Source organism: Callorhinchus milii, unplaced genomic scaffold, assembly GCF_018977255.1.
Source record: "Callorhinchus milii isolate IMCB2004 unplaced genomic scaffold, IMCB_Cmil_1.0 Scaffold18, whole genome shotgun sequence".
In the NCBI taxonomy this organism is placed as follows: Eukaryota; Metazoa; Chordata; class Chondrichthyes; order Chimaeriformes; family Callorhinchidae; genus Callorhinchus; species Callorhinchus milii.
In genome coordinates this window covers 5,354,772-5,369,542 of record NW_024704759.1, presented here as the reverse complement: position 1 = coordinate 5,369,542, position 14,771 = coordinate 5,354,772, and the positions used below count along the sequence as shown (strand labels likewise).

The 14,771-nt window shown below is 41.0% G+C and overlaps 1 protein-coding gene across 4 annotated transcripts; it reads right to left on the bottom strand.

Annotated features, from left to right (window-relative positions):
- Window positions 1–178: 178 nt before the first annotated feature.
- Window positions 179–14,534, bottom strand: spo11 (SPO11 initiator of meiotic double stranded breaks). Of its 4 annotated transcripts, XM_042341823.1 has the most exons (13): window positions 14,399–14,534; window positions 13,211–13,324; window positions 12,347–12,435; window positions 11,269–11,335; window positions 10,293–10,401; window positions 8,804–8,890; window positions 7,193–7,229; window positions 6,350–6,459; window positions 5,596–5,695; window positions 4,907–4,944; window positions 4,055–4,131; window positions 1,673–1,784; window positions 179–1,086 (listed from the first exon to the last, which is right to left on the bottom strand). In XM_042341823.1, exons 1-13 carry the CDS (start codon window positions 14,521–14,523, stop codon window positions 967–969), a joined length of 1,185 nt encoding a protein of 394 aa, XP_042197757.1. In that variant the 5' UTR covers window positions 14,524–14,534; the 3' UTR covers window positions 179–966. The 4 variants fall into 4 exon arrangements, with proteins under 4 accessions (XP_042197757.1, XP_042197759.1, XP_042197758.1 ...); XM_042341825.1 differs by lacking the exons at window positions 13,211–13,324; window positions 14,399–14,534 and adding an exon at window positions 12,579–12,985; XM_042341826.1 differs by lacking the exon at window positions 1,673–1,784 and having other exon boundaries at window positions 983–1,086.
- Window positions 14,535–14,771: the final 237 nt, after the last annotated feature.

Genomic DNA, 14,771 nt, shown 5'->3' with positions numbered 1-14,771 from the left:
CCCTGAAATTATTCTAAACCTGAAATCCCTGAGATTTCCGGTAAAATTGCGAAACGGTGAAATCACCGAAATTAGGCGTCAGGGATTTTGTGAAAAAGTGACCATTTAATCATATTGAATAACCTTCCCTTGACACTTGTTAGCGTTATCCAATAAATAAATAAATAACAAATTGTGAAAATTAATATTTTATTCACCATAAACTTCATCCGCTGTTAATGTTCATTTGTTAACACAAGTGAGACTTCCATGACACCGGGAGATGTGAAAGGTGCTATACAAATGTAATTTGGTTTTGTTGTTTAACACATTAAGCGTGGGACACAAATCTTGCCTTGTAGCATGTCAACCATCAACAATATGAGAGCGGCACAACCAGAATCCCCCAAATCTGGAATATGCTGACTGAAAAAACACCTGCTGCACTGTAAAAGCTTATAACGCAAACTAGCAATCAACCAACAAAACATGTAAAGTGACACGACAGACTAACTATAGTGTCTGTCACCAAGGACAATAAGGTTGTGTCCAACGTTGTTTGGCCTTTGGCCTTGGAGCGACGCTTCATGGAATTTTCTGTGAAGTGGAGTCACTGTGTATTTTGTGGGCGAGTGCACAGCAACATGTCACAAACAGCCATGACATAAATGCCCAATTTTATTTGGGGGATTTTTAGGGGATACGACGCCAGAGAAACTTCCTTCTCTTTTCAGGTTGTGCCATGGAATCTTTAATATCCACCTAAACAGACAGAAAGGACCTCGGTTTAATGTCTCAAGCAATATCTCAACAATAAATGTGAATCCAAATTCCAACATCTTTCTGCTCAAAGGCGAGAGTGCGACGAGCTGAGCCAGACATCCCTCCAAATGGAATAGGAATCAGTTACTTGAGTCCTTTTCTCGAGTGAGTGCTATGAGACGCTACCATGTGTTGAAGTCGTTATATAACGGTAAGTTGTTGTGCTTATATCCAACCTCCAAACTTGATTTTGTTTGGTAAGTAAACTCTTGTAAGATAGTCAGAAGAAATTGATGCCAGGGCCTGTATTTCAGCCTTCATTTTACACTTCTCCATTATTTCCATCTAAAAAAAAGAAGTTATTGCAATAGTATTGGTATTGTATCAATGGTATTGATTTTGTATCAAGTGGTGCAATATATTTACTTGAGTTTCTCGCTCAGTCACTAAAACAAGAACTGGTGCATTTCATGCATTACACCAACACTGCTTGCTGGACTCCTCAGCTCTTCTCTGCACAGCCTGCAGACTAACCAGAACTCTGCAGCTCACATCCTCTCCTGTCCAAGGCTCCACAAGCCTATCACCCCTCATCCTTGCTCAGTACCATTGGCTCCCCATCCCTCAACAGATCACGTTCAAGATCCTGAATCTCACATTAAATCCCTCCATGCACTCGTCCTACTCTACTTCTGCAACCTGATGTATCTCTTTGACTATGCGTTCGATTATCTTTCTCCTCATTCCCTCAGCTCCTGTGCCCAGCCAGATTTGTCAGTAGTTTTTGGAGCCCCCCGCCCCACCCGACAAGAAAGGTCGTATATGCTATATTAGTGTAAATTGTATTCAATTTCTTAGTGCAACATAGAAAGTTATCCATTTCACAAAGATTAGAAAATATATTACTGATTAACAAAAAAAAGTCTCATACTTCATTTTTCCATTGAGGTTGCCAGTCAATGAAGGGCCTTTTCTGCAGAATGGTCAGCTTGCTTATGTCTCTTTTATTTAGCGGAATCAGCACCTCTTTAGGCACATTTAGTCTGAAGACAACATGGTTACAAAAAATAAGTTATTTGCCTGGCTCTTATTTTAATATTAGAAGAAGTACAAACAATTTAATGTGCAGCAAAACTCACACAAGTCGTATCAGTCGGGACCATAACATTTAATGTGACTTATGCGCAGTCCGAGATACAGGCAAACTGTATCATTTGTATAAAATCCAATTCAGTCAATAATATAATAATAATCCTTGCATTTGATAAAGTGCCTTATCACATCTTCGAGACGTCTCAAAGTGCTTCACAGAATATATTATAATTTTGTGGGCGAAACACATCAGCCAAATGCACACAGCATAGATTGAAGATAGCCTTTTCATAGAATCATACAGCACAGGAGACCATTCGGCCCATTGTGTCTGCGCCGGCTCTCTGAAAAGAACTGTCCAAATCAATCCCACTCCCCCGCTCTCTCCCCATAGTCCTGCAAACTTGTCATCCCCAGATAATTATCTATGTCTCCCTTAAAAGTAGTTATGGAATCGGCTTCAACCACCCTTTCAGGCAATGTATTCCAGATCTCGTTGTGTGAAAAAATTTCTCTCACCTCCCCTCTGTTTCTTTTAACAACTATTTTAAATCAGTGTCCACGGGACATTGCTGTGCGCAATTGGCTGCCGCGTTCGCCCACAAATATACAGTCAATTCACTTTACAGTCTATTCTGTGAAGCGCTTTGGGACGTCCTCCCGACGTGAAAAGCGCTATATCAAATGCAAGGATTATTATTATTATTATTATTACCGATCCACCCGCCAGTGGAAATAGTTTCTCCTTCTTCACCCCAACGAACCCCCTTGTAATTTTAAACATTCTATTAATTTTGAACACTATTAAATCTCCCTTTAACCATCTCTGCTCCAAGGAGAATAATCCCAGCTTTTCTAGCATCTGCTTATAACTGAAGTCCCTCATTCCTGGTACCATCCTGGTAAATCTCCTTTGCACCCTCTCCAATGCCTTGACATCCTTCCTAAAGTATGGTGCCCAGAACTGAACACAGTCTCTTGCTGAGGCCTAACCAGTGTTTTACAAAGGTTCATCATAACTTCCTGACTTTGTATTCTATGCCCCTGTTTATAAAGCCTTGTATCCCGTGTGCTTTTTTAACAGCTTTATCTCCCTGTCCTGCCACCTTCAAAGATTTACTTATATGAACCCTCAGGTCTCTCTGTTCCTTCACCCCCTTTAAGACTGTACCATCAGCTTATATTGCCTCTCCTCATTCTTCCTCCCAAAATGCATCATTTTGCATTTCTCCACATTAAACTTCATCTGCCACATGTCCATTTTACCAGTCTGTCTATGTCCTCTTGCAGTCTGCTACTATCCTCCTCACTGTTACTACTTTTCCTAGCTTAGTAACATCTGCAAACTTGGAAATTGTACTCCCTATACCCAAGTCCAAGTCATTTATATAGATCAAAAACAGCAGTGGTCCCAATACCAAACCCTGGGGTACACCAATGCACACTTCCTTCCAGTCAGAAAAACAACCGTTCATCACTCTCTCATTTCTGTGTGCCAGCTAGTTCTGTATCCATTACATTGAGTAATAAAGTATGATATTATTTCTTGTAATTTGTTGTTGTCAAATGTAAATATTAGATAGCGACTAGAAGATCAATAAAAGAGAATTCAGGAGGAACTTCTTTGCACAGACTCATTGGAATACAAAAAACATCAAGGACTACTTGGGCCAAAAGGCCTATTTCAGTGCTGTACAGTGTATGTAATTCTATGTAATTGACACAAAACTGTGCCCTTCTACAATAATGTAACATGAATGCTGTCAGTGAATCTGCAATATGGAACCACAGACAATCACAGCACAGAAGAAGGCCATTCGGCCCTGAATTTCTGAAACATGATAAATTCATTCCAGCACTCCTTAAATCAGAATCAATGTATGCCTTTGAGGGTTAAAGCGTACAGCACTAAATAGCAACTCCAAATCACAACCAGAAATGTGTCTATCTTCTGGCATGTTGAAGCTGCTCTCTGGTGAGTTATCAGGAAACCAACAGGAGTTGTAACACAGTTGTAATTAGCTAATTTAGGTTGCAAATTTTAACCCCAATAGCACACAAAAAACATTCTCAGTAGAAATATGAGTACTGTAGCAAACCAGCTTAACAGAGAACGAAAACAGAAGTCGCTGGGGACACTCAGCGTTCGGATTTTGTTTTCAGATTTCCAGTATCTGCAGTATTTTGTGTTTGGCTTAACAGAGCTATTGAAGCTACTGACCTTTGAATATCAGATGGAAGTAAGCCCAGCCAGCGGATAATTGGAACAGTGAGATTGTGGGCTTCAAAAGACATAGACTAATAGGTGAAAAACAAAAAATAGAATTAACGGTTTCTTAGTACATGTAACACCAAAACCCAAGTTAATTTGGAATATCCTTACGTATTAGGAACACAGGAACAGGAGTAAGATATGTAACGATCAAGCCTGTTCTGCCAATTTTTTATTAGGTCGTGAGAGATATTTAAATCTTAATTCCTCACTATTCCTCTATATACATAAATACCAAAAGAGATATTAATAATAATCCTTGCATTTGATATAGCGCTTTTCACGTCGGGAGGACGTCCCAAAGCGCTTCACAGAATAAACTGTAAAGTGAATTGACTGTATATTTGTGGGTGAACGCGGCAGCCAATTGCGCACAGCAATGTCCCACAAACAGTCGTAGATTGAAAATGACCAATTTTTTAATATTGTTTTTTTTTGGTTTTGGAGGGATTATTATTAGGCTCTGTGTGGAGTAAGGAAACTTGCCCAAGGTTTCGCCCTGCCTGGAATTGAACTCAGGTCTCTCACTTGCAAAGCAAGTGCTCTAACCACTGAGCTACAGGACTCCATATTGTATATCTATCACCCTTTTTAAGTGCTCTAAGATGCTCGCTCGCCCGCCCACCCCCACCCCCGAAATTAGGCGAACAAATGGTTTGGGACTTCTAAATTCCATTCAATAAACCAAACTGTTCAATTATCTGATATTTAATTAAACAAATTTCACTGTATCTTCTTTATTCAGGGAAGTATGTTGAAATATAAACAGCAATCACATATGTTGGTTTAATAAACACTTACCATTGAGCCATACTTGTAAATGCACATGATTTCAATACCTAAACACAACCAAAATATAATTAAATGATTTATTACAAAGAATATAAAGTATTTCCTAAAACAGATGCGAACATGCTAGGCTTTCTTCTGTAGTATTAGTCCCCTTTGCGTAATCTAGCTTTGTAGAAAAAATTTAAACATCCAATTTGAACTAGCTCCAAAACATGCTAGTTTGTATTAATGTAATCAGACTCCTTTATAGCACTGGTGTCTGGGTCCATGAAATCAGACCCTTGTTATAGGGCTACATTATAAAATTGGACACTGGTCAGTGGTTCCAGGTTGTTAGGTCACTGCTGATGTCATTTCCAGCTTCTAGTCTTAACTGATCGACTCACTCCGATTGTGTCCAATGCTTTTGCGAGCATTTCCAGTGGTCACTAGGATGTTTGCAGGCCTCTGCACCTGCACACCATGCACAGAAAGCCAACCAGCTCAGTTCACTGTACCTAACATGTGGTGTAACACAGATTCACAAAGATATAAACAAATTCTCCCCTCCTCACTGCTGCACATATACTGATTTGTGGTATAACAGAGTTTGACTGTATTAACTGTGTCACCTTTGAGGCTTTTTAACATGATTAGGCTCTATAAAAATACAAGTTTTTTTTAAAAAACAGATAGTATTTATGTATAATAGCAATTACCATATGGGTCAGCATCCACAAGGGCAAAAACAGGAATATGGAGTGTGTCCCACAGCTTTCGGACCATCAGTCTGGTGTTTAGATCTGGTACTCCTTTCCCCTAAAAGCCACAGTGAACATAGGCAATTTAAAAAAAAACACAAAACAATTCTGATAAACTGTATATGAAAATGAATAATCCAGTATCAGCATCAAGCTCTTCCAAGTCATGTATCCCATAAGCTAGATGCATAGTAAAGCTTCCCTCTGGAGTGCTTCAACAATGATCAGTTCCCTAGGTCATTCTTAATATTGATTTCAATCATGGCACTGTGGGCTGTTGTCAAATAAAGACAAGTATTTGCCACAGGAATATAGGATTTAGGTATTGGAATGTAGCCACAATATTTCCTCTTGGATGTATCAGTATTCCATTCCGATGTCAACATTAATTGATAATGGAAAGCAGTCTTGACTTAATTCATATTGTAAAGGTATAAAAGATCTGTGGCGTGCATATAATTATACTCCAAGCAGATCGAGGATTCAGCAAGTCAAGAAATGAAGCAATGAGCAGCTGGCATATAAAAGAGGTTACAAAAAAGTGCTTGTAAACAATAGAGATCAGCGTAACAGTTTGAAATGTAAACCTCATGTGAAATTTGGTTAACCTTCTGCCAATTTAAAATGTGCACCAAAAGTCTACGTCTATTGATTAATTGCATCAGAACCATCTCTCTCAGCAGCAGTATGACATATATTTTCTGGCACTTACAGTTATAATTATACATGGGGACAATTTTGTGCAAAACGCATCATCCAACAGCCTCTGGAAGGTGGCATCTTTCTCAACAATGAGAACAAATTTAGCAGTAGAATTTAAATCTTGCAGGTTATGGTAAAGAAAATGGTTAGCAGTTGCACAGACACTTCTTGTCCCTTCTGGCATGGTCCCATGTGCTGCAAATGTCTACATGCAATTGAGATTACTAAGATTTTCAAGGAGATTTCTAAAAGATAGAGGGATATGGGGATAGTGCGGGTAAATGGAATTAGGTTAGAAGATCAGAGGGCAGGCTCGAGGGGCCGAATGGCTCCTATGTCTTATGGTCTTCTGGAGAGAAAGAAAGGATGGTAAAGGGTGAGGCGATTGAAGGAGGAGAAAGAGCCAGAGGAGTAGGGGATAGACTGACTCAGGTTTGGAGATGAGGGAGACCCTGTCAGTTGACGCAGGGATGATATGAAACACGTATCCAGGCAAGAGACAAAGCATAAAATTATTAATACTATTTGATTTAATGCAATAACTGCACACAAAATTACCTGCAACAGAAATAAATTTGTACGTTTTTACCCAAAATATAAAAAATGATCTTGCCTTTGGAATGAGGTGAGACCTCACCACCTTCCCACCCCAATGCACCATATACCTCAGTGAACCTTAAGATATTTGAATAATGTATGTATTTGTGATTATCTTTTAATTGTTCTATACAGCTATTGAGGTGCTAATCATAAAATGAGAAATCCAAGCACATTTTACTCATGAAATAATTCTTTCCACATAAATGAAACGCTACACGAAACGCTAAATATACATATACTGTATAAAGGATACATTTTACTCCGTCAACATTGGATGGTACGAGAATGGCCTAGGAATATAAAAGTCATAATTTTTATTGAACTAAAATTCAGTACTTCATATTTTTCAATATCATAATTCTTAAGGTATTACAAGTACAGGGTGACCAAAAAATTGTGATAATTACCCTATTATCTAAAAATATATATATCATTTATTTAAGACTTATTAGACATTGTAATGGCATCACAACGTTTTGGTCACCCTGTATTAACTTTTTGGAGTCAGTCTACAGATATTTTTCTTTACAACAATTAAGAATTCCTGGCAAATGAGCATTCTCAACAACAAGAAGATTACATTTGTATAGTTCCTTTCATGTCAGGAGGGTGTCCCAAGTCTCTGGACAATGTACAACATTTCAGACTCGAGCAGGGGTCGGGGGGGGGGCAGAAGGGAGGGGAAGGGAAGATGGGTGGCCGATGGCATGGTTGAAGAGGAGGGTGTTGAGACGGGACTCGAAGGAGCTGAGGAGGGGGCGAGGTGGAGTGATTGGGGGATGGAATTCCAGAGGTTGGGGGCAGAGTGGCTGAAGGCTCTCTCGCCAATGGTGGGGCGGGTGGGTCGGGGGACGTGGAGCAGGCCAGAGCTGGCTGAGCGGGTGGGTTAGTAGGGGGTTAGGAGGTCGCAGAGTTAGGGTGGGGCGAGGCCGTGGAGGGCTTTGTAGGTGAGGACCAGGATCTTGAACTAGATCCTCTGAAGGATAGGGAGCCAATGGAGTCAGGCGAGAATGGGGGATTATCTGCAGCCTGTGGAGGGAGGAGTTGGGAAGGCCGACAAGCAGGGGGTTTGCATAGTTGAGTCTGGATGTGATGAAGGCATGAACAAGAGTTTCAGCGGCCTGAAGTGACGTAGTGGCGGAGTCGGGCAATGTTACGGAGGTGAGGGAAGGCAGAGCGAGTCATGGCTTGGATGTGGGGAAGAAAAGACAGTTGAGAGTCGAACAAGACACCTTGGTTCCTGACTGGCTGGTGAATTAAAGTGTGCAACCATGGAGGTTGATGCTGCCAGAGCCTGAGGTGCAGAGGCGCTGGCGTGAGCCAATCAGGAGGGCCTCAGTCTTGTTCACATTCAACTGTAGGAAATTTGCCCTCATCCAGGACTTGATGTCTGACAGGCAGTCTGTCAGGACAGCAGTGGTCCTGGAGTTGAGGGTGGAAGCAGGAATGAAGGATTTCCGTTATCAGGAGAGGCTAGAGAAGCTGGGATTTTCTTCGAGCAGAGAAAATTAAGAGGAGACTTAATAGAAGTTTTCAAAGTTCTGAAGTTATTCGATAGGGTGAACGAGGAGAAACTATTTCCACTGACAAATGGGTCAGGATCCCGAGGGCACTGATTTGAAAGTGTTGTTAAAAGAAAGAGGGGAGGTGAGAAGAATTTTTTTTTCTTGAATGACCTGATATGGCGCTATATCAAATGCAAATATTATTATGTCATAATAGGGTCAGAGTTGTTTGCTCTGGTGATTTATTTTTGAAGGAGACAAAGTTTAGAAGTAATGCTCTTTGCTAAAAGTATTCAAAATGCTAATGCACTAATTGTTGTTATTATTATTCCCCTTTATATGATTGTTTGGCCACTTACAGTAGAGTTGCAGGAACAGTTCACCCTAGTCCCATCTTCTTCAGTGTAATATAGATCGCCAGCAATGTAACCTCTAGCGGTAGATAACTGAAACAAAGAATACAAAGAAAAATTGAGTCCTGTAGCTCAGTAGTCAGAGCATTCACTTCGCAAGCGAGACATGTGTTCAATTTCCGGCAGGGCAAAACCTTGGGCAAGTTTCCTTACTCCACACGCCTGATAATAATCCCTCAAGAAAAAAAAAACAATAATAATTTGGTCACTCAATCGACGACTGTTTGTGGAACACTGCTGTGTGCAAATGGCTGCTGTGTTTCGCCCACAAATATACCGTCAATTCACTTTACAGTATATTCTGCAAAGCACTTTGAGACGTCTCGAAGATGTGAAAAAGCGCTACATCAAATGCCAGGATTATTTTTCATAAAACAGAACACTAATACATCCAAAATGCTGAAAATCTAGATTGTCAATCAATCAGTATCATTTCTAATGAATGACCATGTCTGAAATGCTAACCTTTTTTGATGCTGATTGCCCTGTTGTGAGATTTTAAGAATTTATTTTATTTTCAGAATTCCAACAATTACTTTTAGGATTTCTAAAATAATATGGAAATGAGAGCAATACACTAATTTCCATGTGTTGGTCATTTCAGTGAAAAAGTTAATTGTATATCCCAATACATAAATAAATTTATATCTTGGCTTACTGTCATATGGTCCAAATCATGAAGCTCACGTCTACCTATTCATTCACACTACAAACGTTTCACAACCCAATCAACTGTTCTGTCTTCACCTAAATGTATGTATTAGCAATTATTGAGAAATTCAAGGTTTGCATTAAAAAAAATCCAATCTTGCAGAAGCATAGGATCAAAATTGTATCTTTTTTTAACAGATGAGGAGAAAATGCACTTGCTGGTGTGATAAATTGTTGGTGATAATTATAAGAACAGAAAATGCAATAAAAATATGACCTTAAAACCTATCTATTGTAGCAAGGATTAGAAAAGCCTTTATTCAGGCCGCTTAGGAGTTTTAACTTTTTATTTTAGTTTTTAATCTTTTTAATTTTAAAACACTATCTGGTGAAACAGGGTTAAATCTGCACCCACAGCTGGCAATAATTTTAAATCTAAAACCACTTTGTTCACTGCCAAGATTTCTTTTTAAGCAAATGAGAAGCATGGATTCAGAGTCCTGATCACAAATTCAATGATTCAACTCCCTTTGCTCTTGATACAATATAAAATTACATTTGTAAAGTGCCTTTCATGTCGGGAGACATCCCAAGGCGCTTAAATTATTGCTGGGTTAATTATCACATTAAATGCTTAAAAAGTCACGAATGTAATACTCCAGTTCTTTTGAAACTTTTTTGTTATTTCACTGAAACGAGTTCCTAAACTACGTGTTTTAAAATATTTTTAATGTATATCCATATGTTATGCAGGAAAAGAAATGTGAGCGCAGTAAGTACTTACAATATGAAGATACCTGCGTGGCACTTTTAGCAGGCACGATATATCATTGATAATAGCATCCAGGACGCTCTGTGAGCCAAACACTTGTGTGTCACTGTAAAACAAGTCTCTGCAATAAAGAGCATCCGAGTAAGAAAAGTAGACTATATTTTTGACAGTCTTATTAATTAAACTATGAAATGCACCCAGTTTCTTGATAGAGACACATACTCCAAACTGAAGCAATGTAATCCACCAGATAGTGAAATGCTGGGATCCGATTTTCTCTCACAATCAAATATTCCTGAAGGAGAGGTAAGTTGGGGAAGAATACTTTTCAGTTCAAACTACTCCCAGCTAACTAAGTTAAAAAACTTCAATTAACTTATACCTAAAAGGTATGCATTATTGTAGTGCCCCAATTATATTTCAGCATGTAGTGATAAGTTATAAGTTGGGCCAATAGAAAATTGCGGAAATATTTACCAAAAATTGTGGGTCATTTGACCCCTGGGAGTACAGGAAATTGTGGCGGAGGTGTGATAAATTTTGCAGGGAATTGCGGAGGGTTGATTGGTGCTATTGAGAGACGCATTTTGCTGGTATGTATTATATCAGATTTTCTCATTCTCTAAGCTACAGTTTTTCACTTTATTGAAAATACTAGACATGTAGCTATGTTTAAAATACTAAAAATGTTAATTTGAATTGTACAGTATACAAAAATGTTAATTTGAATAGCTCAGTTTAGGCTGGGCACAGAGCAAATAAGTGTCACGCAGCTTGTCTTTCTATCGTGGTTCACTCACCAGCAGACAAAGCTGATTTTCCACTCGTGATCCCAACACTCCCCACGCCACGCACGAGCAAACAAAGCCGTTCTGGCACACATTGATGAGCCAGGCTAATACATGTTCCTCCATGTCCTCCATACCAAAAGGTATTCTACAGTCATACATACACTCAGATCACAGTAACTGATTTAATGTTCTGTCACCTCTTAGTTGCATACGTGTTGCTCTGCACCAGCTTGTAGATCATCGATAGGATCTTAAGTATTAAAGCTGGAAGAAAAACATTTATTACTATACAATTCAATTTACACTTCTATAGCACGTTTCACATTCTCAAATTGCTTCACACTGGACCTGAGCACCCGAGCTGTTGGGGAGGGCGTGTGGGAGGGGGGGGTGGCAATGGGGTGGGGGGATGCAGGAGGAGAAAAAATAGCAAAGCACAGCAAAAGCGTTGTAAGTGAGTGAGGTAGGAGGGAGAGAAGAAAGGAAGGACTGAGGGAGAGAGGGAGGGAGGGAGCAGAGGACAAATGTAGAAGATAACACCGCCCACTCCTGGGCACTTACAAGAATTTGCTCGGAATGTCCTTCCTCCATAGTTCTATCTTACTTTAGTATCAGCTGTTTCTCTTAAAGAGTTTTCCTATGAGGATTTTAGTTATGTCTTTATTGTCTTAGTTCCTTGATCCTAGTACTAACTCTACTTTCTCTGACGAGGTAGTTTTCCTACAAGATTTTTTAATAGAGAGCTCTCCTCTGCAGGGTATGGTGATCCAGTTTTGGCAATTGGTAGACAAGACAATAATTTTGTTTTTAGTGTCTTATCCTCTGACAGCCCCACAATGGGTGCTAAATGTCACTGTTCACTAAATAGTAGCTTCACAGAGCACTTTCTCTCAATTTTGAGGTCACTTTGTTAGAGATGTTCATGGATATTTACTGTCAAACATAGTGACTAACTATTTGAAGGTAAATGCAGCCAATTTGCACAATCAAGGTTTCACAGACACAATTCAGGCAATATCACTGCTATTGTATTTGTTTACTTCTTCCTTTTTGTAGAACTGCGCTGGTACAAATCAGATATTATGTTTGCTTGCCGAGAATCACACTTACGTAGACTGTACAGCACAGAAACAGTCCATTTGGCCCAACCATTCTGTGTCAGTATTTATTCCCCACTCCTTACTCCTTCCAGAATGTGAAGCATTTTGATGTGATGAAATCAAATGCATGCATGACATGCTACACATCAATGAGAAAATCTGATACAATACATACCAAATCGTTGCATTGATTTGAGATTCTCACACTTCACTTTGGTTACAGTGCAATCAAATACCATCTGCAAGCCAACTGTGTCATCAAACCTGTTAACATGCAACAATAGAATAATTAGTATATCTTACAATGAATGTCCTTTTTTTCTTGTAGTTTCAAAGTTCCACATACATCATGTCAACAGAACAAGCTGGCGAGTTATTTTGCTCTTGCCTATTCAGCTTTTTCTCACCTCTGAAACATTGCCACTGCCTTTTCCCTCGGGCTAGATCCATCCATGCTTTATCACATCCAGGTTCCACTATGCCAATGCGCTGTGTGCCAGATTCCCCTGCTCTTCCTTACATAGGCAGTAGACTATCCAGAACTCTGCAGCCTGAATCTTCTCCTGCAGTGAACTCTACAAGCTTGTCATCCCCATCCTAGCTTGGTTTAACTGTCTTATCTCCCAGATGATCAATTTCAAGATCCCAGTTCTCATTTTGAAATCTCTCTACATCTCACCCCAATCTCTGCGATCCCCTTCAACCCTACCGACCTGGTTACCATAAAGCAGCAGCAATCTCCATTAGGGATTCTGAATTTCCTTTAGTAAATTCCAACCCAATATGAAAATCTCTCACAGGGTATGTAGGTTAAATCCTGCAGAAGTTACCAAATGAGGTTTGTGTGAGTGCAAAAGTTCTAGAGGAAGTGTGAGACAGAAAGGTGTGTGAAAATTTTCAAGTTCCACAACTTGTATCATCTTCTGGACCCTTTAAATGAGCTCCAACTTTGTAATTACATTCCAACTATCAATAAGCATACTAAATAATCATATGCAATTTATAACACTTGAAGAATCACATAAATATTAGAATATACCAAATATTTTCCCATGATGATCTTTTGTCCAACGTGATAACTGCTGCTTCTCCCTTCGCAAAATATGTCAGTACCTCTTTGATGACACTTTCGATTGCTACAAGAACATTAGAACTGAAACAAGGAAGGTGATATAAATTTATTACTTAGACAAAAAGAAATCTAAGGCAAGAACTTTAATAAAATACATTGTATTGACAATGGTTGGTAAAAATGACCAGAAAAATCAGAAAATGATTGATTATATTCAAGAACTTGCATTTGAATAGTGCGTTATGATTATCCATCCTCCTCAATTGTCTCTCCTCCCTCATCCACTTCCATTAGGAGTGCAATCTCATAGTTTAATTCCTTCCTGACCCATTGCTTCCACTTTCTCTTCCAAAGGTTTCTCCTACCGCCCTTGCATGATCACCTGCGATGTACCTCAGGGTTTAAACTCTGTCTCTTCTCTCTGGCCTCTCTCTCAATCTCACTGAACCTGTAAACAACCTTGGTGTCCGGTTCCACCAGCTGTCCTTCCTCACCCACATATAGTCCCTGACCAGACTGCTTTTATCCACCTCTGCTAAATTGCCCGCCTTCGACTCTATCTCAATCCAACCCCCACTGAAACCCTCATCCAGTCTTTGTCACGTCCCGCCTCGACTTCTCCAATGCACCCCTCACTGGACTCTGCAATTCCACCATCAACAAGGTCCAGCTTATCCAAAACTCCACTGTTCACGTCCTCACCCATATCAAACTCTGCACGGCCATCAGCACAATCCAGGCCATGCTCCACTGACTGCGTCTCCCAAATCATTGATTTCAAGATCCTCACCTTCACATACAAATCCCATCACACACGAGCACCACCCTACCTCTCCGACCTGCTCATACCTCAATCCTCGGCCCACCCCCTTTGGTCAGGCTGGGACAGGTCTGCAGTGCAACCCACAACTCCCCCGGCCATCGGTGTGCCTTCAGGTCCACCTCAAGACCTTCCTCTTTGATGCCTTTGGCTTCACAAAAACAAGCCATTAAAAAAAAGGTGCCGGCTCCGCGCTCGCCCTCTCGGTTTGAGCCGCCCTCGGCCTCCCCGTCGGCCGCCAGGCGCAAACACCGAGCCACGCGAAACGCGAGCGCTGGGGGGGGGGGGCGCCGACAACGGAGCCCACGAGGCGGCGGCGGCGGCGACGGCGGTACCTGGCAAAAGCCTCAGCCCGCGCCGGGGTCGGGGCGGCGGCGGGGCGTTGGGGCGCGGCCCGCAGGAGCGCAGCCCGGTGCTGCTCCAGCGCCCGCAGCTCCGCCGGCAAAGCGGGAGAGGCCATGGCGGCGCCGGCCAACCGCCACCGGGACACGCCTCAGGGCAGCAGCACAGGGGAGGGGGTGGGGGGTGGGGGAGGGTGTCACGTGTCGTCTCTATAATAAATCAAGTGGGTGAACGTGTGTGTGTGTGTGTGTGGTTTGTGGGCGACTTGTTACTTGTTTTGGGGGAGTGGGAGGGCTGTCGGGGCGCGTTCTCCCGGAGGGAAAGCAACAGGAGGGGCTCTCTGCTGCCCCATACACACGACGCGAG